Source organism: Apis cerana, linkage group LG11 (genome assembly GCF_029169275.1).
Source record: "Apis cerana isolate GH-2021 linkage group LG11, AcerK_1.0, whole genome shotgun sequence".
Taxonomy (NCBI): domain Eukaryota; kingdom Metazoa; phylum Arthropoda; class Insecta; order Hymenoptera; family Apidae; genus Apis; species Apis cerana.
In genome coordinates, this window is record NC_083862.1 from 10,709,035 (window position 1) to 10,736,514 (window position 27,480).

The 27,480-nt window shown below is 24.2% G+C and overlaps 3 protein-coding genes across 38 annotated transcripts in view; all 3 read left to right on the top strand.

Annotated features, from left to right (window-relative positions):
- Window positions 1–514: 514 nt before the first annotated feature.
- Window positions 515–7,230, top strand: LOC107999477 (pre-mRNA-splicing regulator female-lethal(2)D). Of its 3 annotated transcripts, none has more exons than XM_062081828.1 (6): window positions 515–1,474; window positions 2,582–4,371; window positions 5,070–5,194; window positions 5,276–5,454; window positions 5,538–5,692; window positions 5,768–7,230. In XM_062081828.1, exons 2-6 carry the CDS (start codon window positions 4,350–4,352, stop codon window positions 6,484–6,486), a joined length of 1,200 nt encoding a protein of 399 aa, XP_061937812.1. In that variant the 5' UTR covers window positions 515–1,474; window positions 2,582–4,349; the 3' UTR covers window positions 6,487–7,230. The 3 variants fall into 3 exon arrangements, with proteins under 3 accessions (XP_061937812.1, XP_016914837.2, XP_028523144.2); XM_017059348.3 differs by having other exon boundaries at window positions 2,582–2,935; XM_028667343.2 differs by lacking the exon at window positions 515–1,474 and having other exon boundaries at window positions 2,806–2,935; window positions 3,255–4,371.
- A 635-nt stretch (window positions 7,231–7,865) lies between these two features.
- On the top strand, window positions 7,866–9,842 carry LOC107999352 (superoxide dismutase [Mn], mitochondrial). Its single transcript, XM_017059118.2, has 3 exons — window positions 7,866–8,073; window positions 8,926–9,215; window positions 9,304–9,842. The coding sequence occupies exons 1-3, from the start codon at window positions 8,036–8,038 to the stop codon at window positions 9,630–9,632; spliced, it is 657 nt and encodes a 218-aa protein (XP_016914607.1). The 5' UTR covers window positions 7,866–8,035; the 3' UTR covers window positions 9,633–9,842.
- A 408-nt stretch (window positions 9,843–10,250) lies between these two features.
- The window catches only part of LOC107999361 (kinesin-like protein unc-104), a 28,271-nt gene continuing 11,041 nt past the window's right edge, over window positions 10,251–27,480 (top strand). For 20 of the 34 annotated variants that reach the window (XM_062081789.1, XM_062081798.1, XM_062081792.1 and 17 more), the window contains exons 1-13: window positions 10,251–10,364; window positions 19,853–20,027; window positions 20,657–20,739; window positions 21,193–21,271; window positions 21,740–22,085; window positions 22,198–22,453; window positions 22,979–23,136; window positions 23,407–23,546; window positions 24,226–24,264; window positions 25,821–25,955; window positions 26,036–26,482; window positions 26,648–26,850; window positions 26,925–27,042. In XM_062081789.1, coding sequence (XP_061937773.1) covers window positions 19,928–20,027; window positions 20,657–20,739; window positions 21,193–21,271; window positions 21,740–22,085; window positions 22,198–22,453; window positions 22,979–23,136; window positions 23,407–23,546; window positions 24,226–24,264; window positions 25,821–25,955; window positions 26,036–26,482; window positions 26,648–26,850; window positions 26,925–27,042 — 2,104 coding nt within the window. In that variant the 5' untranslated portion in view covers window positions 10,251–10,364; window positions 19,853–19,927. Of the gene's footprint in view, window positions 10,365–15,810; window positions 16,234–19,852; window positions 20,028–20,656; window positions 20,740–21,192; window positions 21,272–21,739; window positions 22,086–22,197; window positions 22,454–22,978; window positions 23,137–23,406; window positions 23,547–24,225; window positions 24,265–25,820; window positions 25,956–26,035; window positions 26,483–26,647; window positions 26,851–26,924; window positions 27,043–27,480 lie in introns of those variants that run through there. The other 14 variants (XM_062081796.1, XM_062081807.1, XM_062081817.1 and 11 more) reach the window with 4 other exon arrangements.

Genomic DNA, 27,480 nt, shown 5'->3' on the forward strand with positions numbered 1-27,480 from the left:
ACAAGAGAATTCAAAATCCAAGGTTCGCCGTAATAGTTTTTATATTCCCTCACCTGCTAATTCTAATACTTCATTGCTAAAACCTTCAGACACAGGAAAAAAATTTTTAGAAAGCGGAAGATACAGCATGAGTAAAATAAATCTTACAATTAATTCTGATCTATCTAATAGGTATAAATAATGTTATTTATTTATATGAAAATTAATTTATGATAGTTTAAATTAAACCGTATATCCTATTTTTTAAATTGCAGAAATTTAATAAGAACAAAAAAATTTACATCTCCCGAGCAAAAAAATAGTGCTTCATCAAATTTGGAAACATTCAATACAAATAGTCGTATTTCGATGATTAAACCACCTACAAAAATTTCGAAAACAACACCTATTAAAATGAAAACAACACCTATTAAAGTAAAATCAATAAAATCGACAAACATAAATTCAGGAACTATAAAAAAATAAAATTAAAAAAAATCAAGAGTTAGTCTTATGAAAAAATAAATTCTTTTTTTTTCATTTATATTATTTAATCAATAGACAAGTTTAATTTTATATTTACATCATTTTAAACGAAGATTTATTCAGATATTTTATTACTTTAGAATATTTAATTACTTTATAATATCTAAAAATATATATTGTTTCAAATAATTCAAGTATTTTATTTTTTAAAAAGAAATTTTTTTATACAAAGTAATTATTATCTAAAGTTTATATTAAGTATTTTAAAAATGGCGGGCTTAAACATGCCATTTTGAAATATTTTAGATTATTTAGAATGTCACAATTATATACTAGTTAATTCAGAAGTTTGATTCGGCATTTGAAATATACATATATATTAGAATTTTCACGTGATGCATTTAACATATAAATTTATAAACAAAAATTAATAACAAATAATTACAAAAAACATATAAAGAAATCATTCTGATCGATAGTGATTTTTTGAAACTTTGTTTTTTTATTTGAATATTCTCTATATTGTGTTAATCGAAAAATATTTGGTATATTTCTATGTCAGCACTGTAGTTGGACAATTGTGATTGGAGCATGCGCTGATATTCGTTTCTTTAGCTCTGAACGTGAGGTCGGCAGTAATCATTGTTCATGATTAGTTACATTACTGTGTAAGATTGTAGTGGCATGGTTTTCAAGAGATTTCGTGATATATGTATCGTGTGCGCGTATTGATGTTATATTTAAATGCGCGGGATATCGAGACAAACTTTATACATAACATTTATTCTCTTTTTGATTGATCAATCGAAGAACTTGCTAACAAAAGCTTCTACTTGCTTATAAGACACTACGAAATTACATTTGTATACATATATATCATATATATATACATACACATATATTTGTGCATGTGTATATACATACATGGTATCGTGTTTCATCGTTTCACGTTATACCCAATACTGGATCCAAATATTTTTCAAGAATGATAGGCGTGTCAGTATATCAGGTATGTAAAGTGAACAAAAATAATATTACATTGTTAGATGATATTACATTGTAATAAGTATACTACGATTTATGTTAGGAAAGAGTTATAATTATTACAACTAAATCAAACATCTGGATAGTTGTATGATTACAGGTGCATTATTTTGTATGATGTTTTTAAATCTATTTTAGAATTTATATATATTAGTGATTTTAATGATTTAAATAAGACAATACATTTTAATCTTATATCGCGAAATTTTCGTTCATGGCAGCAAGTCGACATAATGGCGTCAATGCTCTCTTCGACTATAGATAACTGGATCTTACATTCCCTACCTTGCATGTCGCAATAAAACATTAAACGTGCCACGTGACCTTCTTCAATCACGCGGTATGTTCTAAAAGCCGGATTTGAACCTGCGCCTTGTAAAAGTTTTATTTCAATATATGACAAGTGGAAGAATAATCTGAAGATAAAATATTTGTAAATAATGCATATAGTAATGTTATACTTCACGTTTACAATATTAGATACAACAATAGTAACTTTATATTTATATTCACTTTTGTGATAAAATATCAAATATTAATATATCATTTTGAATTAAATATAAAATTATGTGTAGGAATTTATAAATATAATTTTATAAATGATTTATCATTCACAGTAATATATTTTAATATTATATATATTATAATATACTATAATATATTTTTTAATATTATTATTTTTAGTATTATAATATATATAATATATTTTAATATTATAATATATATAATATATTTTAATATTATAATATATATAATACTAATATATATTATAACTTATATTATATAACCTTAACTATAAGAATATTATATAAGTATTATTATTATATTTGTTATAAAATAATTACATTTATATATATTATATAAAAATTATTGAATATAAAAATAAATATGTTCATGATAATGATAATATTATGATTATAATAATTTAATTCAAATTATTATTTTATTTCCAATTATATATTTTAAAAAATAACTTTACTAATAATATTACATTTTTAATAGTATATTGTTATTTAATTTATTTATATTATCAGTGTATTATATGTTATACTAAAAAAAGTTTTTTTTTCAGGCAAATGTATGCTAGCATTAATAGCATATTATCAACGCACCTGTTGCAGTTAAAGAATTAAAGAAGAAGTAAGCTTCAAAACTTACTTAAGACCCTGGGTGTAATTCTATTACATCTGACATAAAATGGCAGAGGAGTGCAATGATGTTAAATCTGCTGGTCCATCTTCACCAAGAAGTCCACAAAATAATAGTACAGGAGGAAAAAGCAGTCCTCATTCACCTAGACAGCCAAGGCGTGTGAAGCTAACACAACAGCAATTGGACAGCATGACAAAGGACGAGCTAGCAGCCAAGTGGCATGAACAGGACTTATATGTGGAGTGTCTAGAGGCGCAAGCGGCAGCCCAGGAAGGTACTGAGATCACTTGAGTGAGACCATCTCACTCACCACATTTCTTAAGCGAATTTATGAATGCCAGAACACAACGGTCTCTTGTATGAAACAAGACTCTTATAGGGACGTTAAGATTAGGGATTAAGCATATTATTAGTACTGTGTTTAGGATAATAATAACAATTAATAATTAATAATAATTATATAATAATAATAATAATAAAAATAAGTTTTTTATAAGTTCTAAAATTGAAAATTTTTCACTAAATAAGTAATATAATAATATAGATGAAATTTTTTAAAAATATTTTTTATGATATCTATAAATAAATTATAGTTGTAGAAAATTTATGTATATATAAAGTAACATGCTATATATAAAGCATTGAATAGATCACTTTGGTAATAGACTTTAGATAAAGGCTAGTGATATAGTAATATTGTAATATTTTGAAAACTACATTTGTGATGTGTAGTGTGGGCAATTAAATTAATGCCAATATGTACAGTGTTTGAAATTTTTTTGGTGAGCAGAAGTGATGTGCGGTCATATACACTGCATATACAAAAAATTTAATATAATATTATGCAAGTAATGCATAATTTTATTATTTGGTGTTAAGTTGCGCTATTATTGATATTAAAAATCACTTAATGCTAAAAGCAAAGTGCATATTGAAAAAAAGTGATATTGTGTGACAAGAAGAGATGACAATTTTCTGAATGTGTTCACTATAAATATATATAAATCATTTCTTTTACTCTAAACACACACAGCTTACTGTTGATATGACCTCTTAAGTGACCGTGCAGTGTGCCACGTATAATTCTACAGTGTAGTAAAACACACTGCCAGATGCAGGACAGTGCGTGTGTGTTTGTGTGTACATTGGATATCGAGTTTCCACTTTGCGAGGATTGAATGAAATACAACATCCTTGCTGGCTTTGAATATACCACTCAGAAGAGTAAAAACAGAGGTCCTATGTCATCCTTTGGCCCACAAAACTCTGTGCCAGGGGTGCGTGAATCTAAGTCTTGGTGAAGTACGAAACCTTTAATTGATGCAGTTATGATCTGAAATTCCAGCTGCTTTTTCCAATCCTAACAATTCTTATCCCAATCTACAATCTTTAATATCATTTTATATATATAGATATATCTGATAAAATTGAACAATTTTAATTATGTTCCTAGACAAACCATCCCTGTTTATTCCCATTATGAACGCAATTCATGCATGCATTTGTACCTGCACCATAACTTCCTGATGTCCAATCTGAAAAAAATACAAACCTGATCAAATAAGGCCAGGAGGTCATCTTGTGACAACATCTGTGTCTGCAACAAATAGTCTATCTATTTTCATGGAAGAAAAATAACGTCCACTCTTGGTCTCGGTGGAAGCACAGAGAATCTCACAAATGGCACGATGCAACGACTCCAAACTCAAAGTATGCGCTAATTAAAAATGTCAGTTGTCAGGCAATCAATGTCACATACATATAAGAACATATTTTATTTATGCGCACTTAGGGCAAAACAGTATGTAGTAGATTTTCACCACTATGCTTTATTTCACCAAGAATATACAATTGTGAAGTATTAAAAAAAAAGAAAGCTGTACAGAATAGTCTGTACTATTATTCTAAATGTACATATATTTTAAGGTTTCAAGCTCTCTATGTGTCTCATAAATTTACATATTTTGCTACTAATTAAATAAATTATTAAAAATGAAAGATATATTATAAAAAAAATAATATAAAAGAAATTTAAATTAGTAACTAGTTATAAAAATATAATTAAAATTTTTTATTAAATATCATTAATTTCATAAACTGATAAAGTTATAAAAAATAAAATTATAAAAATATTTTAAATTAAAATTATATTAAATTAAACAGATACATCTTCTTTAAATTCGAATAATAAATCAATAATTTTTTTTTCGATTTTCATATGTCAACATATTTTTATTATATATTTTTATATCTATTCATTATGGTTAAATTATACATATATTTATGTACAATTTAATTTTATACTAATAATGATTAGAATAAATATAAAACAAATTAATGAAACACATAGATAGCTTTAAACAATAAAGTTTCAATTAAAAAAGAAAATGATATAACTATTTTTTTAGGTGACCTATCTTCATTGAGAGAATCTGAAAGCAAATACAGGCAACAACATGCAGAAGCATCTCATAGAGAGAAGATTTTAGTTAGGAGACTTGCTTCTAAAGAACAAGAATTACAAGAATATATTGTACGTAAATTTTATAGTTTTTTATAGATAAAATTTAATAGATGAAATTGGAAATTTTAATATATAATTTTTTTTTTTTAGAATCAAATTGCCGAAATGAAAGCTGCTCATGCTCCGTCCGCTGTGGCATTAAGATCTGCTCTACTAGATCCTGCTGTTAATATTTTAATTCAGAAATTAAGACAAGAACTTGTTACAACTAAAGCTAAATTAGAGGACACTCAAAATGAACTTAGTGCCTGGAAATTTACACCTGATAGGTAAATAATAATTTACATTTTCTAATAGAAATAAATAATAAATTGAGATTTGTAATATTTTTATATATTAATTTTGTTTATAGCAATACAGGTAAAAGATTAATGGCAAAATGTAGATTGTTGTATCAAGAAAATGAAGAATTAGGTCGTATGATTGCTAGTGGACGAATTGCTAAATTAGAAGGAGATCTTGCACTTCAAAGAAGTTTTAGTGAAGAAATGAAAAAATCACAATCAGGTTTTTATATTTTTTTATTCATATATTAAATATGTTACGTTTAAATTAATATTTTTTATGGTATTTTTTTTACAGAATTGGATGAATTTTTACAAGATTTAGACGAAGATGTTGAAGGAATGCAGAGCACAATTTATTTCTTACAACAAGAATTACGTAAAGCTCGTGAATCAGTAACATTATTACAACAAGAAAATGCAGCATTGAAAGCAAATTCAAGTGAAAATAATTTAACAAATGGTTTGTCTCCTCATACACCACCAATTAAAAAAGAGGAATCAGAGGAAAATTCAATTCCAGAAACAAAGACTTTAAAATCTTTAGAAGATAGTGATGTGTGCAAAGGTGCTAGGACTCCACCGTTGTCATCGCAACGATCGCCGTGTGAGTTTTCAAATACTGAAAGAACAGAACGGATTGAACGAAAAGCAATCAATCAAGCGGATCATAATGATGAAAGCTCAAGTGATTCAGCTGCTTTGATAATCAAAGTTGAGAATGAGGAATTAAGTGATAGGGAAGAAGAACATGAAGAAAATCGAAATAATAAAAGGATATTACGAAGCAAAAGTCATAATAGAAATAACAATAAAACTAATGGGGAAGAGATGCTAACTAGAATAACTAGGGGTAGGGATAGGACCAAAAGGGACAAAAGTGCACCAGGTAGTGATGATGAAAGGACACATAAAAAAAAGAGAAGAGAGAGTATTCTTTCTCTTGATTATAATGAAGCTGATGATGATGCGTTAGTTTTAACTAATGGTGAGACACTTCAAAGCGATCCAGAATGAACAATTTTCTAGAACAATTTTATACACAAACACTTGTTATATACAAATAAGGGTTAACGTGACTTAATATACAACATAAGTTGAATATAATATTTCATATTTAAAAGTTATAATACACTCACATCACGATAAATATTTCTAATAATTTTATATAATTTTTCGTAATATAAATTTGTAAATATATTTCATATTTGAATATTTTGAAGTCACGTTAATGCCGAAAAAATTGCACTTGATTACATATGATAATATGTTCACAAAATAATGTGGCGTTGGAATAAAGGGGTAGATAGTTAAAACTATATTTCTTTTTTCTTGCAATGAAATCGCATTAAATTCTTCAATAAGTATTCGTTAAAAAAATGCTTCAATGTTTTTAATGGCTTTTTTTGTAAATTCGTTGAAACATTGATAGTAGCTCATCTTGTTAGATTTTTTGAAACAATTATAAGAAATATAAATAACAATAAAGTAATAATTAGGGCTATGCCTTTTCTTTATTATGTAAATACACAAATGTTAATATCTGGTACACGACGACGCACATACATAGATTTATATATGATTATGTGCGCAATAATTTGTATGTATGTACTATTTTTTTCATTGTGACATGCGTGTCAAAATTCGTTATTACATAAAATGTGCTTTTAATTATGTATAATAAAATTGAGGTCTATTTGTTAGATTTATTAAATACCTGTAAATTATATGAAATATAAAACAACATTAATTTCAGTAAAACTTGTAGATTAATCTTTTAGATTACAGAATATCACAATTATATTTTTTTTTCAAAGATAAATATAAAATATTTACATTATTATTTTATATTATTTATATAAAAACATTTTTAATTAATTTCTTTGTAAAAATTAATTTTTCATTTTAATCCATTTATAATTTTAGTATGTAACATTCAATGAGTATATGTATATTCTATTTAGGATAAAATTTTTAAAAAACTATTCATGATTAAAATATAATTTGTGTAATTCAATTTGATATGTCTACATAAAAATTTATTATTATTATTATATAATGTACAATTTATTAATTAAAGATTATTTTCTAACCTAGAAAAAAATGACAATACACTAATATAATAAATAGTTTTAATTCACCAGTTTTTACGATTATAAAAATTAATATATCTGAAGATTATTAAATTAAAAATAAAATTATTTCTGTAATGTTATGTAAAATATCTTTAATTTATTAATTGAACTACAAAAAAATAATAGTTATTAAATTTATTATTATATTCAGTTTTTTTTTTAATTATAAGAATATCTCAATAAATATGTAGAGATATTAATTAAAAAAATATTATTTTAGTATTTGTTTTAGCCCCAATAGAAGAAACTGACGTAATAACTGATATTTGTATATATGTAGTTAGTAGCCAAACTATTTTTCGGCTTACTCGCATTCGCATTAATACTTTCGCGAAGGTGTAAAGTATATCTGTAATTGCATATTGCTCTTACATTTTACGATTTTGTGATATTAATATATAAGAATAACTTAATTTATTCGCATTTTAACAATGTTTGCAGTAAGACGTATCCTATTTTCCAATACAGTGTAAGTTCACATTATTTTTCATTTATAATTATCATATATTTGATATTATATAATTTCTAACCTATCATTCGTTTTTTTTTGTCATTGATATTAAAATTTTTATTCATATGATAATTGTGCTTAATACAATCATAAATATTATATAATTATATTAGAAGATTAATATATATATTTGAAAATGTAATAATGAAATTAAAATTTTGAACGTATAATGGTATAAATTTGTTTCTGATCATTTAATATAATATATATATGTATAATTTAATTTATGATCATTTATATTGAATTCAAGGTGTTATTTATATAATAATAATTGTTAATCAAAAATTTATTAATGATATTCAAAATATATGTTGCATCTGTCAAATTTGACAATATCGAATTATGTATAAAAAATTGCAATTTTTTATACATATTATTGAATAGTATTCAATCATATTCTTAAATTACTTAAATTAATTGTGATTATAAGAAAATCAATATAAATTTAGTTTGACCTTTAGCATATAGATATATTAGATAAGTACTTTGTTAATATGACATTTGAATATCAGTATTTTTGAGAATCATATATATGTTTACATACAATAAAACAACTATTAATTGTTTTTTAATATAAAAAATACAAAAATTATACAAGTTAAAAAATAAAAAATAAGTAATATAATGAAGAAACATTTATATTAATAATAAAACCAAAATTAATGTTTTATGGATGTAATATTTTTTAAACTAAATATGACAAAATTTGTATATTTTATTTCTTTTATTTAATATTAATTATCGTTATTAAAAAAATTTTTTGTTTGTTTTTTGTTAAAAATAGTTCTAATATTTATTTTTTATTTTTAGTAAAGATATATTTGTAAGAACAAAACATACACTTCCTGATTTACCATATGACTACAAAGCTTTGGAACCTATTATTTCTGCCGAAATTATGCAACTTCATCATTCAAAGCACCATGCGACTTATGTGAATAATTTAAATGTTGCTGAAGAAAAAATGAAAGAAGCTGTTGCTAAAGGTGATGTCAATACACAAGTTGCATTGAGTCCTGCTATTAAATTCAATGGTGGTGGTCATTTGAATCATTCAATTTTTTGGTGCAATCTTTCCCCAAATGGTGGTAAACCAGATGGTAAATAAATTATTTGGATAAGATTAAAAATTATTATATTATAATATTTTTTAATATGATCAATTTTATAAAACGCATTTTATTATAGCTGCACTCCTTAATCAAATTAAAAAAGATTTTGGTAGCCTAGAAGAAATGAAAAAACAGTTATCTGAAAATACCGTTGCCATTCAAGGTTCTGGTTGGGGTTGGCTTGGATATTGTCAAAAATCAAAATCTTTAAGGATAGCTACTTGTGCTAATCAAGATCCTTTGCAAGCTACAACTGGTTTAATACCACTTTTTGGTATTGATGTTTGGGAACATGCATATTATTTACAATATAAAAATGTTCGACCCGATTACGTAAAAGCTATCTTTGATGTCGTGAATTGGAATGATGTGAATTCTCGTTATAAGAAAGCTATTGGATCTTAGAGAATGAATATTATAGCATCAAAAGTGATTTTTATCTAGTATGTGAATGTTTTTGAAAAATTAATTCCATATTTTCTATGTTTGCATTTGTCTTAAAAAGACATTTGTGATTTTGTACATGTATTGTTTATATTATACACATATGTAATTATAAATAGTAATAAAATATGCTAAAATATTTTTTATTGTTGTTTTAAAATAGAATAAAAAGTAATTAAATTTTTTTTAAGAACTTAAGAAATATTTTAATAAATGGTAAACAAAAAAGATATCCTTAATATATTTTAATTTAATTATTTTAAAAAATTATTTTTATATATAAAAAATAATAATAACTTTACAATTAATAAAAACCAATAATAATCAATATTAAATTGAAAAATTTTCGCGCTTAAATCGAATTATTTAAATTATCATATATCGATAACTATCGTATTGTGATGAGATTTGTTTTTATTTGATATAATATCAATAAACAATACGCATTGAAAATCATGAACTATTATGTTATTTTATTTAAAAGATATCAGTACCACATAATTAGTTGTACAAGCCAATGATAAGAAAGAAGAAAAGATGTTTAACTCGCGCCTTTAATAATCGATTGGTTCAAATCGAATCGCATCACTTCGCGTCGCAACGTTTTACACTATGTATCAAGGAACATCACGGAACTAGAACCAGTATGGCCGGAGGACCTCAGCTGTTTTCACGTCACTGCTTACATATCTAGTGAGTTAAAAACATTCTTGTCATTTTAAGCATTCATACTAATAGCTCATTCATTATGAACACATAAACATGGTATTATCATTATAGTCATTATAAACTTGTTGCAATATATTATGTATTGCGAATCCTTGACATTATCTTTGCCACAAATTAATTCTTTAGTTTCTATGTGCTTTGTTATTTAGAGTATACAGTAGTTATGTGTAATATTAGTCAGACAGCTATTTTTTAAATGTTTCCAATATTGTATTCTTTTAGTTTATTTAATAACTTCTTGTTAACATTAATTTTATTTTATATCGTGTTAGTTCGAAAATATATCATATGAGAAATTGTCTGAAAAATTTTGTAATAATTTTGATCATCTATTAGTAGAATAAAATTAAAATAAACTTAAAATTCCTTAATATATATATATATATTTAAAATAAAATTTCTTATAAATATTTCATTATATAAAAATTTTGACATGAAATTTTTATGAGAAATTCAAAATTTTTTCATTATTTTTATAATACATTTTTCTATCACATTAATGAAAAAAAAATATTAATAATGTAATAATAATGTAAAAAAAAATATTTCTATTTATTTTTAAAATACTTTTGTGAATATTATATAAAGATTGATATGTAGTATATAAGTATAATTTTATATAATTTATTTCAAAACTAAATTGAGAAGTGAATCAAGAAATACGTTTACAACACAATGTTAGTGCATTACTAGAAATATTAATCGAAGATGGCGCTTTCGCCAAAATCAACACGATTTGTTTCTATCACAAGATTTTTTATTCATAAAACACAAAGTCATCATATATTAAATTTTTATATAAATATATCGTATTGATATAAAAAAATTTCTAAAATAAGTATTTCTAAAATAAGTTATTTTCAAAATTAAATTATATTTTGTAGAAAATTGATATTGAAAAGATAATGAAATATAAATTAAATCTTTCTGCTGAATAAATTCATTATAGATATGTATAATAGAAATTAATTAGAAATATATATTAATAAATGATGGATTTCGAAATATGAATATTATATTGGTTTTCAGAGATCTAATCATGAAAAAGTTAAAATATCTAATAAATTTTTTAAACATTTTTTATCTTTCTATATTTTTCTTAAATTTTCTTTTTTAGCATTTAAAAATATATACTTCAAAATAATATATTTAATATTGGAAAAGGAAGAAAATAAAGAAATTATTCTCTTATGTATAGAATTTGATGTTTTTACTTTTTGATTAAAAAAACAATTTAATAAATTTAATAAAGATAAGAAAAGTTATTTTCTTCAATTAATAATGATTTTATTAAGAATGGTATGGATAAAAGTATTAAGATCTCTATTTAAAAATACTATTATTTAATTTACTATCATATTAATATCATAATACATATATAAAAGTAAAATTATTTTTTTTCAATATTTACTTATATATATATCTTTAAATCTTTGATTGATATGCACATTTTATATATAGATTGTTAATTATTATGTACATATAGTATATATGTATATGTAGTGATTGTGCATATGTAAATAAAAATATGATTTCTTTTTATTATAATTTAATATGCATTAATTAATATGCATTAATTAAAAATAATTTGATATAATGAAATTGTAACGATTTATAACGAAATTAATAAGAATACTGAGACATAAAATTATGATATTGAATATTAAAAATGGAATATGTATTATATATTCGTTAAAATTGATATCAAACAATTTGAAATTTATAGAATCTATTTTGTTATATTAAAGATATTACATTCATAATACACAAGATATTAAATCACTCACTTTTTGGTGAAATAAAAAAAAACAAAAAACATGATAAATAACAAGTAATGAAAATTTGGATTATAATTATATAAATAACAATAAATTATAAAATTTTAATAAAATAATCACATTTCAAGAACTTCATGAAATAATATTATATAAAAAACAATTTTATGAGATAATTTCGAAATAATATTAAAATATTTATTTTAATATAACATATAAATATAAAATAATATTTTTGATTAAAAAAAACTTATTAACCAAAATAAGATTTTTCTTTATCAAAACATTTAAATCAATAATATAATATAGATTTAAATTTTTAATTTTTAAAAATTATACAATAATAAAAATAATAAATATATAATAGATATATTGCATATCTATATTTTTAAATTTTCTCGATCATAGTAGTTCAGCTATTATATCTATAAAAATATATTTTCGGAAATGACTTTCGTGAATAGAAAGTGCAATTGTAACAAACTCGATCAGATAATAACAGATAGCGAGAAATTTGCGATAAAGTTTGAAATAAAAATACGTGGGTGCTATTGCCGACATTGTGGATATCTTTACTTATTGATTGCTCTGTAGAAATTGGCCGGCGCCGCCCGCGTCGCATCGGTCGATCGTCGCGTCGGCGTTGACGTCACTGTCCGTACCTATTGATTTTCTCCTCTAGACGCGATGTGATTGGTCCATAAACGGAGAAAGCGAACATATACGACCCTGGAGCACGATGTCGATCGGCGCGCGCATAGCCGCCATATTACTTTCAACCACCTACCACTGTATTACCGGTTTCAATTCTAGTCCACTTTTCGAGGGCGAATTCCTATCGAGCAACCATATGCGCATACCTTCGTTGACTTCAGATCGATCATTCAAATATTTTTAATCGTAGATGCTTTTGCCATTTCATCGTTTTATGAATGTCTAATCAAAAGATTTGATAGATTCGATAGAATTAGATAGACTCAAACATTATATTTTTTACATTGAAAATAATTTCACATATATAAATGTAGTAATATGAAATATTTGATATAAGCTGCACAGAAATAGATTTTATAGCAATTTCTTGTTTCCGAAATTGTATTTTATTGAATGTTTTTTTTGATAAGGAATTTTTTTAGAATGGCATCGATTAAATAATAGATAATTTCTTTCTTCAATTTTTCTATTTTATTCTTTAGAAATAGATAATAAAATTTCCTTAATTTTTTTGTTTAGGATTGATTATAATTTTTTACAAATATAATATTCTTCTGAATTGTTTACATTTTGAATATAATTTATAATTTAAATGAAAAATAACATTTTGTACAACATTTTTTCTAATTATATTCTTTTTAAAAAAATCTTTAAAATTCTTAAGGAAAAACTATATAATATCGAGTATCATTTCAATGCCAAATAAGCAGAAATTTGATATGTAGTTTATGAAAACGTGGTTAGACTACATATATATTCTAATATCATTGATGTGCAAAACTCATTTGGCGAAGACCTTCGTTTCATGAAAACATTTCCATCGTTATATATAGTATCTTTCATATTATAATATTGCATTATTGGAAGATTAATTACATGCTTAAAAATAATTTTAATACATCAAATTTTTGATGTAAACAAAGAAGATAAATAAGAAGATATTAGTATAATTCAAATATAAAATAGTAATGATTGCATTTTATTGAAAATAAATTTTATTAGAAAATATCGATAGATTCTAATTTATTAATCTTTATTTCTATAATCTGGAGTACATAAATAAATAAAGATTTTATAATGAGAGAAGAATATATGACTTTTGTATTTTTCATGTGACTTGTGTTTTATTTTTAATATCTATTAAAAAAGTTATTAAATTATAAAGTTAAAATAATGCAATTGTCTCTTTCTCAAATAATAATGAAATTTTATTTATAATTTATAATTTAGTTTTTTTTTAATTTTAATTATAATAATGGAATATATGATTTGAAGACATTTAAAAAGTGTTTTCAAAAAACAGTATTTTTAAGTATTTAATTAACTATTTTGTAAGAATATTACAATTTTAATTATCTATTAAATTTAAGAATATTATAATATAAATATAATTAAATATTTTATGTTAATTGAAATGATATTTTCGGTTTATTTTAGTTTGAATTGCTTGTCATCCTTTTACTTAATAAAATATAATCCATCAAATTATTTAATTATACAATAAATTATAAAAATAGTAGCAATTAAAAATATATCGATTATTTATAATGTAATGATTATTCGTAATGTAAAATGATATATTTACATCGAAAGAATTTCATTCATTTTACATTTACAACCTATCTATAATTTTTTATTTCAGAGTACTCAAATAAACCTGAAGTCGCGTAAAAAATTCTCCTGAGAACACTCTTGTACAAATGATCGATAATATTTTCTTAATGTTATTCAATGACTACGTCTATAAAGTGTTATGTTTTATAAATTTCTATTATGCTATTGAATTATATATTACGATACATACATAGCTGGAAATACAATATTATTTCATGAAACAGAAATGAAAACAAAAATTAATTTATAGAATATATATTTTTCAAATTTCTTTTTATTCAAAAATATAAAAAGAAAAAAGAATTAAATTCTTATATTTTGATAAAAAAAAATATTACTTTAATCATAAAAGTCAAATTAAATTAAAAGTATTAATTAACAACGAATTGCACGCGGTTTAATGATAAAAGCAAATTAGAAGAGCTAATTTTAATGAATCTCTTTAATCCTTAGATACTAACAAGTTTAGACTGCGTTAACAAGGTCTTATTTCCAATTTAGAAATCGCATTCAGTTAAGGGAATTGCAATTTTACGTCAACAAAGTCTCTAGTTGCATTCTAAACATCCCACGCACATCTATGGAAAAGCTAAATTTTTAACCCTTCCTTCTTATACAAAGTCATAAAAAATATCAATTCATTGACAATTCAAATAGAAAAAAGCATATAGAAAAAAATCAATAAAAATATTATATAAACATTGGTAAGAATTTTTTTAGAATAATGGAAGATGATAATAAATGGAAGATGATTTGTAACAATGAATGTTGATTTGAATAAAATTTTATGGTCTTAATAAAGTATCATGGAAGTAAATCATAATTGTACTTACATAATTGCAGTTATATTGCAATTATGAAAAAACAGATATAAAAACATACGAAAAATAAACATCACAATTCAGTTTTTTTTTTTAATCTATTTTTTATATTCAAAGAAAATCGCAGTATCTGAATCATGTATAATTTGCATATATTAAAAAAGAAAAGGATAATGAAATTGGAATATTCGTTTTTACAAAATATTATTATTTGGAGTCTTTTTTTTAGGAAATCTCTAAAACTTTTCTTGTAAAAGTTATTTTATTAAATAGAACGATTTAAAATTCGAGCCACTGCCCCGGAAAAAAGAGTAAGATTCAAAGAAGTTAGCCAAAAGGAATAAATTAGAATCGGGACAACCCGAAGGGCTCAAAGGATACCCAATGGTAGGGGTATCGTAATTATCAGGTGACCGACACATGGCGCCGACGCGATAAGTCGGCCATCGGCTAATGGATGCTATAGGGGTAAGTGCGCAAGCGCTTCGGATTTGTTCGTCACTCGACGACCGACCGCCGACCGGAGGTGTCGCAGTGAGTCGTTCTCGAGCAGCAGGGTGGTTCGACAGTAAAGTGAGTGTATGTGTGTATGGGTGCGCGCGCGTTCATGCTCAGCCGTGAGCAATACAACCGTGTGGATGAATGCATTATAATGTCCGCGTACATATCCATTAAAAATTTCGAGGATCATCAAAATATATTTAATTCATTAACCATTGAAATAGTGACCGTCGATTCGTGAGACTCGTGAGTGTCTTGATCTTTTCCATTGATTCGAAGTTTCATATTAAATATCGCGTCTGCTATTGCGATTGTCATCGTTTTGCCAATTATTTGAATCAACAGTGAACATTCGAAGATTTAAAAAAAAATCAACAGTTTACGGTTATTTCTAACAGAAAACTACAGGTAAGAACTACAGAAAGTTTTTCATCACAACGATCGATCGTGAAAATTTATATATATATATATATATATATATATGCGATAGATGTTCTTTTATACGTCCTGAGTTTTTGTGGTACTTTTGAATCAATGATTAGTTTTTATTTATATGTTAAGAATTATTTGTATACGAAATATATTAGAAATATTTATTAATAAATTATTTTCACTATACAAATATCATTAACAATTATGACGACATTTTATACATTGCTTACTTCTCTTCACTTTAGAGCATATATGCATTTTATATGTTTAAATCTAAATTTCTGTATAAATATTGCATGTACAATAATTATGAACTCGAATCGAGTACGGAAAGTTGAGAAATCGATAATTATAATAGAAATCGATATATGTTGAAGTATTAGATAAATATATGAATATCGATAAAATGAGAATTCGATAAATATCGAGACATCAATTTTAATTAAAAGCAGGAATAAAAAGAAGAAGATTTATACTTCTATTACGAAATTTGAGGTTACGTTAGGTGGGGAAACGACGTTAATCTAATTGAAAATCGAAATGGATATTATAACGTCAATCAAATTCAAATCAATCTCAGATGAACGAATTATAATAGATTCGAGTATTGGAATTAATAGAAAACTGAAATTTCGAACAAAGTTTCTGTATAACATGAACTCGGTGTTATTGATTGCGCGGTGGTTATGTTTTTACGTTCATCTCAAGAATATGGTTTTAGTAGTATACACTTTCTTGAAATTGCATTATGTATTTCTCTATTTCTAACGTTAATACTTATATTTTTTTCAATTTTTTCAATTCTTCTTTTTCAATTTCTGTGTAATAAAATTATAAATTAAATAGTTATATAAAAAAAAGATTTTTCGATAATATATTATAATAAATTTTTTTATAATATATATGTATAAGATATGTATAATTTGAAAATTGAAACAAAAATCAAATGATTAATGCCAAAAATGGAATTAATAAATTATTAATTTTAAATATTATTTAAACTTATTATTTAATGTTAGTTTAAAATAATTATTTTCTTTATCTTTGATTCTTTTGTTTATTAATGTTTAATCTAAATTTAGTTTAATTGTAGTAATATAGATTTAGCTCTATTTTCGTCATGTAACGTCAATCGATAACTGAGTAAAGAAGTTTAATGTTAATTACTAACCTAATTATTGCGTTTCATTATACAAACGAAATTGAAATTTTCTCGCTATTTTTCAGTAATTTTTAGAAAATATTATAATTGTTTCAAAATTATGTTTTTAAAATATGCGATTTAAAATATGTAAATATTTTGATATAGTATTGATATTTTTTTTAACAAAGAATTCTAGTTTATTGCATACTACAACAAAAAAAAAATATTCAAAATTTTCAATAGATGATTTTTAGATATTTTTATATATTATTCAAAACAATTATTATTTATTCAAATAATTTGAGTTTTCAATAAATATATATAAGAATAAAAATAGTACATACAAAATTAATATTTTGTATTTAATAATATTAATTCTAAATAATAATAATAACTGTATATTTTAATTAATTAATTATGAAAGCTAATTTTATACATTTAAAAATATTTATTCACAATATTCATTGTATCTTTTGAATTATTAAAAAATTAAATATATATTCATGATATTATGCATTAATATCTTTCAAAAATTTGGATTCATCTTTCAAAAAGTCAAATGTGTAACCTATTCATAATTTTTATAAAAATTTCTATTTTTTTTAAATTTCTTATCAAATAATTAAATTCAATTAGAAAACAAAATATTAAATTCAAAAAAAAATTTATAGGTATAATAATTACAGCGATTTAAATCGTAAATTATAAAATCAAGTGAATCAGTGCAATACTTATGGAGACACTTCAAGTGATTTGTATCAATGAATAGTCAGACAATAATTACAGTCTTTTCAATACTTGACCGTGACTATTGATAAAAATGATATTTTTTATTCTTATATTAAATATATATTATTAGATACTTTGTCCATTAAATTATATATATTCTTAACAATTCGTTTTCTTTATTTTTACAGCGAAATAGCTATTCGAACTATTATACCATTTGCTTTTGTTTGAAAATAATGCAATTTATTGAAATTAAAATGTATCATGAAAGTTTGAAAGTTTTTAAAATTTGTTAAAAGTTAAAATTTAAGTATAAAATTTTTTAATTAATTTTTTTTAATTTTTAGGTTAAAATTAAAAATTGATAATAAAAATTTATAGTTTTTTTTGTTTTATTTTTAATTAAAAGATTATAAAAGATTATAAAAATATTTTTATAATTAAATACGAATTTGTTTTAATGAACTCAAAAATGTAATTTTTTTTATGAAAAAAATTTATTACTTTTGCAATCATTGACATAATCTAATTTTAAATAGAATTATTTTAAATTGACTTTTTTTTCGATTGAAATATCATTTATTCACTTTCATTTATTCTTTTCATGAGATAATTATGGCAGAAAAATTTCCATCAAAATTCATTTTCAAAAAGTTATTGAAGAATCCTTTTGAAAAAAAATTTTTACTATTTATACTTTTATATATTATGAATTTATTAATAATTAAATGAAAAAATATATTAAATGAGTTTTCTTTATTTTATTTTACTATTATTAAAAAATTAATTCTTAGGAAAAATATAAAAAATTATTAATATATATAAAATATTTAAAATATATTTATTGAAATTAAATAATGTAAAAAAATTAAAATAAATTTTTAAGTATATTTAAAGATCATTTTTGAGAATATATGTTTTACGATTGTAAATAGATTAGCTTATTTTATATTTTAAACAGTAAATATCTTGGTTTGAAGCAACCCAATTATTCAAAGACGATATTTTAAAAATGGATCATGATATTCATTAATAATTATCAATTTTACCATTTTCTTTCGTTTTTTTTTTAATTCATTCATAACGATGTCTCTCTCTCTCTCTCTCTCTCTCTCTCTCTCTCTCTCTCTCTCTCTCTCTCTCTGTCTATCCATCCATCCATCCATCCATCTATCCATCTATCTATATCTATCTATCTATCTATCTATCTATCTATCTATCTATTTATCTGTTTACCTATCTATCTATTTATCGATCTTTCTCTTTCTTTTTTAGAAAGATCATAAGTATCTTTGATACCGCGTCGAGTAGCAATAATACATTTGATGATGCTAATTGTATCTATCATTTTATAATATTAAATTATAAAAGAAAGCATGATACTCGAGAACAATTTCAATTTTTTTATTTCAAATGCATTATATTAATTTTTCGATGCAATAATTCAAATTATTGTTGCGCTTACTAGTTATTCTATAAATAAAAAAATTTTAACTATATATTATAATATCTACTGACAATAGATATTTGAATAAGTGTTTTAAAATTTTTTTCATTTTGTTCTATTTAGTATAGATGTATTATCGAATAATATTATTTCGAGAGAATAATTGTTATAATTAACCAACAAGCGTGCGGCTACTAGTGAATGGAACCTACTCTTGTGTTATTCTTCTTCCGCGTTGCCAGTCTCGCTAACGATGTCTCTTTATATTTTCACAGAGAGAAACGAGGAAAAAGTCAATCGCCAGCACCGCCGCCGTCGTAACCCGACGTTGAATTAAAAACATAAGGAAAATGTCGTCGGTAAAGGTGGCGGTGAGGGTACGACCCTTCAATAATCGAGAAATCTCGCGCGAGGCACAATGCATCATCGAAATGTCCGGCAGCACTACTTGTAAGTATAATAAATCCTTGTCTATTGTTATCTTTTTATGTCGATGTTCATTCAAATTCTTTCTTTTCTCGATCTTGATATCATTCTCTGGTTGTTTTTGATTTTTTCTTTTTTTCTTCTATAACAAGAATTATTAATATATATTATTTAATAAAATAAATTTGTACTTATTTGTTCGTTGTTTGATTCGTTGTCCAATCATCGTAATTGTGCATATTTAATGTAAGTTTCTCATATATGTTTGAAATTTATAATATATATTTGTCAGAGAGAAAATTAATTTGGCAGAAATATTGAGGCGAAAATTCTTAATTCTTAATTGTAAAACTTTTTTATTCGATATTTAATACATAATTTTTCATATAAATTTAATTGAATTGTTATATCACAAATTGAATGAGGAATTTTAGTTCTTTAAGTTTAAAATGTAAATAGATTGAAATAGGAATAATTCTATTTTTTGTTAATTTTTACTATTATTATTTTTTGTAGATGTTTTTATTTTTTGTTGATTAAGAATTAAATCTATTGATATTACTTTATATAGTCTAAGGACTTGAAAATAAAAGAAGAACCAATATTGTAGCTTATTTATTTGTATTAGCAATTTTCTGTTTTGCGTGTTACAGCGATATTAAATCCCAAAGCACCACCGGGCAGCAAAGATTCGGTCAAGAGCTTCAATTACGATTATTCCTATTTTTCCATGGATGTAAGTACCTTTTATCAAGCAATATTCTTTTATTGAATATCGATAAAAAAATCTTATATTATCTACTATTTAAACTACTTATATTACCATTTGTTTTATTTTATTGCTTTAAGAAAAAATATGAATACAGTTCACAATTAACAAGATCGATTATTTGATAAATTTCTTACAATTAGTTAAAGTAATAATCAATAAGATTAGAAATTACTTTAAAAACAAATTTAATTTATATTTCTATTTAATTATTTATATATATATATATATATATTTATACAAATATTAATTATATAATATTAATTAAAATTAAATAATACATTAGTTAATATTATTCATCAATAATTAATTATTATTTTTGAAAACAATTATTGCTATTTTCAATGATATCAGTTTAATTTTTAATAAAATTAAAATTAATAATAAAAACATATGAATAGACTGCTTTTTCTATTATAGCCAAATGACGCAAATTATTCTTCACAACTTATGGTCTATAAGGATATCGGTGAAGAGATGTTGGAACATGCCTTCGAAGGTGAGCATGAAAGATTTCTGATTATCTGCGAAGATTAATCAAGCAATTTCTCAAATACTTTAGACATTGTATATCCAAATTGTCGCATACCGAGGAATTTATGTCTAGGAACTGACACATATGTTTGCATGCCATTGAGATAGGAATTAGTTGTTCGAATTCTCACACATTCTTGACACATATTTACGAGTTATGATGAGTTATATATGTTATCCTACAAAGGGTTGAGCATATTATTTTATAATTTATATTATTTTGTATTTCTTTTAGAAAATGATAATTGAAATAAAAATTTTATTATATTATTATTTTGCAACATTCAAAATTTAAAAGCACGTATGAGCAAAAATATATGAAGTGTCTTAATAAATTTAAACATTTTACATATAAATAAATAAACAAGAATATTTAACTTTTGAACGAAAAAGAATTTCATTTTTAATTTGAAATAATTTTATTTGCACATAGGTTATAATGTCTGTATATTCGCATATGGACAAACTGGCGCAGGTAAATCGTATACTATGATGGGCAAACAAGAAGAGGGTCAAGAGGGAATAATACCTCAAATTTGCAAGGATCTTTTTAGAAAAATCAGTCGTAATTCAAACGAGTGCCTGAAATATTCTGTAGAAGTCAGTTACATGGAAATATACTGCGAAAGAGTACGGGATCTCTTGAATCCTAAGAACAAGGGAAATCTTCGGGTAAGAGAACACCCTCTACTTGGACCGTATGTTGAGGATTTATCGAAATTGGCGGTGATGTCCTATCAAGATATTCATGATCTTATCGATGAAGGCAATAAAGCAAGGTACGTATATAAAAGTAATAAAATTAATACAAAATTAATATCTTATAATTTTAATGAATATAATATATTATAGTTATTCTCTAATTTTATTTATTTTTTTTTTTTGTTTCAGAACGGTAGCAGCTACAAATATGAATGAAACATCTAGCAGATCTCACGCTGTATTTACGATATTCTTTACACAACAAAAACAAGATTCTGCGACTGGATTAGTGACAGAAAAAGTTAGCAAAATTTCACTCGTCGATTTAGCAGGTTCTGAAAGGGCTGATTCTACTGGTGCAAAAGGTACAAGATTAAAAGAAGGTGCTAATATTAATAAAAGCTTAACAACCCTTGGAAAAGTCATCAGTGCTCTAGCTGAAATTGTAAGCATATATTTTTATCTTTTATTTTTTATAATCTATCTCTAATCTATATCTATACTATATATCTTTCTTTCTAAATTTTATCTATAAAATATAATTTATATTAAAATATAAATTATTAACTAAAATATAATCTAAGAATGGGGGAAGGAAAAGAGAGAAGTGAATGTTATATTTCCGTGATTAATAAGCATTGCATTCATATTGGATAATATGTTATATCATATGAAAATTATACGATTTTATTCTTTCAAAGTTGCTTAAATATTATATAAACTTCACATTAACGAAATTCATGTCTTCTGTTTATTCAATTACTTTTGCTATGGATTCATAGGCGGTAAGTTTACATATCTATGATCGATTTTATTCCATTTAAATATTAAATTGTAAGCATATATTTTTAATAGTAATAATTACATAATATTTATTACTTATTTATATTTTTAAATAGTGAATATTAATTAACATTTTTTTTATAAAAAAAACAATAAATTGTAAAGTATTGATTTTTTGTCCTTCTAGGCGACTAAAAAGAAAAAGAAGGCTGATTTTATCCCTTATAGAGATTCTGTTCTAACATGGCTATTGAGAGAAAATCTAGGAGGTAATTCTAAAACAGCGATGATTGCGGCAGTGAGTCCAGCAGATATCAATTACGATGAAACTCTTTCTACTTTACGGTATAATTATTAATTACTCTTTTAATTTTTTATTTTTATTAAATTATTAAAAATTATTATAATAATCTATTATATAAGTGAAATGAAATTGTTTATAATTTAAAATTTTTTTAAAATATTGTTTTTTTCGTGAATATGAATAAATTCATTTTTTTTATTGATTAGATTTTAAAAAATTATATTTATAACTATTTTTATTTTTATATTTATTTCTATTATTAATTCTATTTAAATAATTACTTTTATTATTATTATTTTGATAAACTACAGATACGCAGACAGAGCGAAACAAATAGTTTGCAAGGCTGTCGTTAATGAAGATGCAAACGCGAAACTTATCAGGGAACTTAAAGAAGAGATTCAGAAGCTACGAGAATTGCTGAAACAAGAGGGTATTGATGTACAAGAAGGTGAGATAATTTTAATTACCTTAAATATAAATATAATAAAAATTAAGTATCAAAGAATGACATTCTTTTTTCCTATATATATGTGTGTGTGTATGATATTCTATGATAGATACTATATGATACATAGATTTTATACAATAACAGTTATTAATATTAATAATCAAGTTAATTTGAAAGTTGTTTATATTTTTTTATATTTTCTAACATTTCTATAGTAAAAATATTATATTTTGTATTGATATTTTTATAAAAAATAGACAATTTATTAAAAAGAAAATAAATAATAATATTTAAATAATGATTAATATAAATTACAAAAAAATTATCTTTTTTCTAATAATAGTTTTAATTAATTATCATTAACTTTTTTCTGTATAAAGAAAAAGAAAAAAATAAAAAAACTATAATTTAATAAAATAATATACAATAATCATAAGAACAATTCTTTCCTATATTGTAAATATCTTAGCAAAATTATTTATACGAAGGAAGAAAGACATATTATATATACCCTAATATAAGAAGAAATAATGATTAACGAAATTTGAAAGAAAAAATAGAAAGAAACAAAAAAGAATGGAAAGGAAAAAGCAAATTGTAAAAAAAGTAGTGCGCGGTAGAAAAGCCACTATTTACATAGTACATTTTTTTTTCTTTGTTTCCCCTGTGCTTGACGTAGGGCCAGATGGTAAAGTCACATATGAAAAGAAAGAATCTAGTAAGTAAAATTACCGACAATCCACACAGCGAAAAATCTTATAAAAGCCAGACAATCGATCACTTCTACGCCTATTTTTTGAACGTTCGCTTAATTCACGGCCAAGTGCATAATGCGTATCATCTATCTATCTATATCTATCTCTCTGTGTTTTTATCGATTTCCAACAAAATTCTCTTTTTATATTTGCTTCGCGAAACGCATTCTATTTTTTCCTTTGACATATGTATTCAACCCTGTGATAACCAGCCTAATAATTATTCATTGTTTTTTGTCTTTTGTAGGCGGCATAATTAGCGGCTTTTAGAATTAAATGCAATGTTTCTCATGAAAAAATTAAAAAAAAAAAAATGAATAGAAAAGAAAGGATACATCGAGATATGATAAAAACATTCTTTTCAAATCCAACATTAACAAAGTATAATCGAATCATTAATGGATATTTTTCTTTCAATATGCAGCAAATATCTTGTTATAATTAATTATTTATTATATTATTATTATTTTAGATTATAGAAAAAACGAATTATTCAGAGTTAGAAAAAAATCGATTTTGATTGAAAATTTGTTCAAAAATTATTATTATTTTTTTTTCAGATAAAATCTAAGAAAAAAATCCTTAAAAAATAATTAATCGAATAATTTGAGATCAAGATCGATTTATTATCATCGTATATTTAGAGAAATCTTATTAGCGTCTCGAGATAATTTTAAAAAATATATATATATATATATATATTTATTCCGCGTCGAGCGTCCACATACGAAGTTAGATTTTATAGTTTCCATTGTCAAAATTTCTCTTCAGTAAACATGTGTTATTTGCCTCGCTTATTATCCACTTAGATCCATCACTTTATTTCCGAATTAGCCCAAAGAAATTGCATGGCACTCGACAATGGACAATTTGAACGCATCTCGGATGCAGTGATACGAGCACCGTTTATTACGACATATCGAACAAGTTTAACAATATCATAAAAATTAAATAATAATATTTGACTGAGTGTTGCGTTTGACTTGCATAAATATACAGATTTTCGTTTATATTTATTGTTTTTACAATATATATATATTGAAAAAAATATTTTTCACATGTAGATTCAGATGTGAAAGAATATTCAATTTTATTATTAGAACTTTTATATTGAACTCCATTTCTAATTTTTTCTTCATTTTATATGTTAACCAAAAGATGAATTTGAGAAGACAGATTTTTCAACTTCTTTGTGAAATTAAATCTTGATATTTAAGAGAAAAAACAAGATTTATAACAATTTTATATATTTTAAATGTGGCTTGATTGCTATGCGATATTAATAACAGCTTTTATTTATGAAGGAAAAAATCCAAATTACATGTTCTACTTCCTTTTTTCTCTAAAAAATATTTTTCGCCGTGAAACGTTCTTGAAAAATTTTCTCTTTCACTTACGCCACTGCTTTAGTTATGGCTTTTGATGTTTCCGAGACGCGTGTTACATTTCTGGCTGACTCGTCATTTTGATTTTTATTATCATATTCCTAATTTCTTATGCGATTTTGTATTCTTCACAGGAGACGAAATTGTCCGAGTAGTCAAACGTGAGGACGATGTGAAGGAAACTCGACCTAGAATCCCGTCACACACTACATCGACTATCGCTGAAGAAGCAGTAGATCAATTGCAAGCTTCGGAAAAACTTATAGCTGGTAAATAAAATATCATTTTTTTTTGCATTAAAATAAATAATAAGAATTAAAAACAAAAATATCTATTTTCTTTCTAATAGAATTGAATGAAACATGGGAAGAGAAATTGAAACGAACCGAGCTAATTCGTTTGCAACGTGAGGCAGTGTTCGCTGAAATGGGAGTTGCTGTGAAAGAGGACGGTGTTACTGTTGGTGTGTTCTCTCCAAAAAAGACTCCTCACTTGGTGAATCTGAACGAGGATCCTATGATGTCTGAATGTTTAATTTATTACATCAAGGATGGCTTCACGCGTATCGGTAGTGCCGAAGCTAACATACCACAAGATATTCAGCTATGTGGACCTCATATATTAAGTGAACACTGTGTTTTTGAGAATCACGAGGGTATTATTACTCTAATGCCCAAAAAAGGAGCTTTAATTTATGTAAATGGACGCGAAGTCACTGAGCCAGTTATTTTGAAAACCGGATCTCGTGTCATTTTAGGAAAGAATCATGTATTCAGATTCAATCATCCTGATCAAGGTATGTATAATAATTCTATATTTTAATCTCTTTCAGTCAATAGCATTCGTATTGATATTCATATTTGATTTTCTGTAGCAACCACAAATGGACAAATATTGATCTTAATATTTTATAATAATTTTTGTTAACTTTAAAAAAATAATTATTTTATTGATTTTATAGTTCGCGAACGAAGAGAAAAAGGATCTCCCGTTGAAACTCCTGGAAATGGAGAGACAGTTGACTGGAACTTTGCACAGATCGAATTGTTAGAAAAGCAAGGAATCGATTTAAAGGCTGAAATGGAGAAAAGACTATTAGTTCTGGAAGAACAATTCCGTAAAGAGAAGGAAGAAGCAGATCAATTGTTCGAAGAACAAAGAAAAGTAAGTATAATTATTAATATTCTATAAATTAGCAGATATTCTATATAAGTATTTGTATTTTAATTTTTACATAGAGTTATGAAGCTCGAATAGATGCACTACAAAGACAAGTGGAGGAACAAAGCATGACAATGTCCATGTACAGCAGTTATACACCTGAAGATTTCAATAACATTGAAGAAGATATTTTCGGTAAGTAAATATATTGAATGATATCTAAAGTTATGATAAAAGATATATTTTTTTCCTTTATTTTCTTATGATTATTAAAACTAACGTAACAATATTACATAAAGTTAAAGATTATTGTTGAAATGTTATAATTTCAAATTATAATGATCTTTAACTGAACATTTTTCATAATTCTATGTACGAATTAGTAACGATTATAAATAATTATAGATCTTTCGTTAAAAAATTTGAATTTGTAATGGGTTTACCTAAATTTTATATTCTAAATTTTTTTAGACAAATCCGATTAAAGGGAACACAGATTCCCATAATAATTTCAGCTTCATTCCATTACAAATTCTATCATTGTACGGATCTGTATGAGACGATCAGATGATGGTACGTAACGAATTGTTATTTAATATAATATATTTTCTGAATGTACATTCATTATTCGAT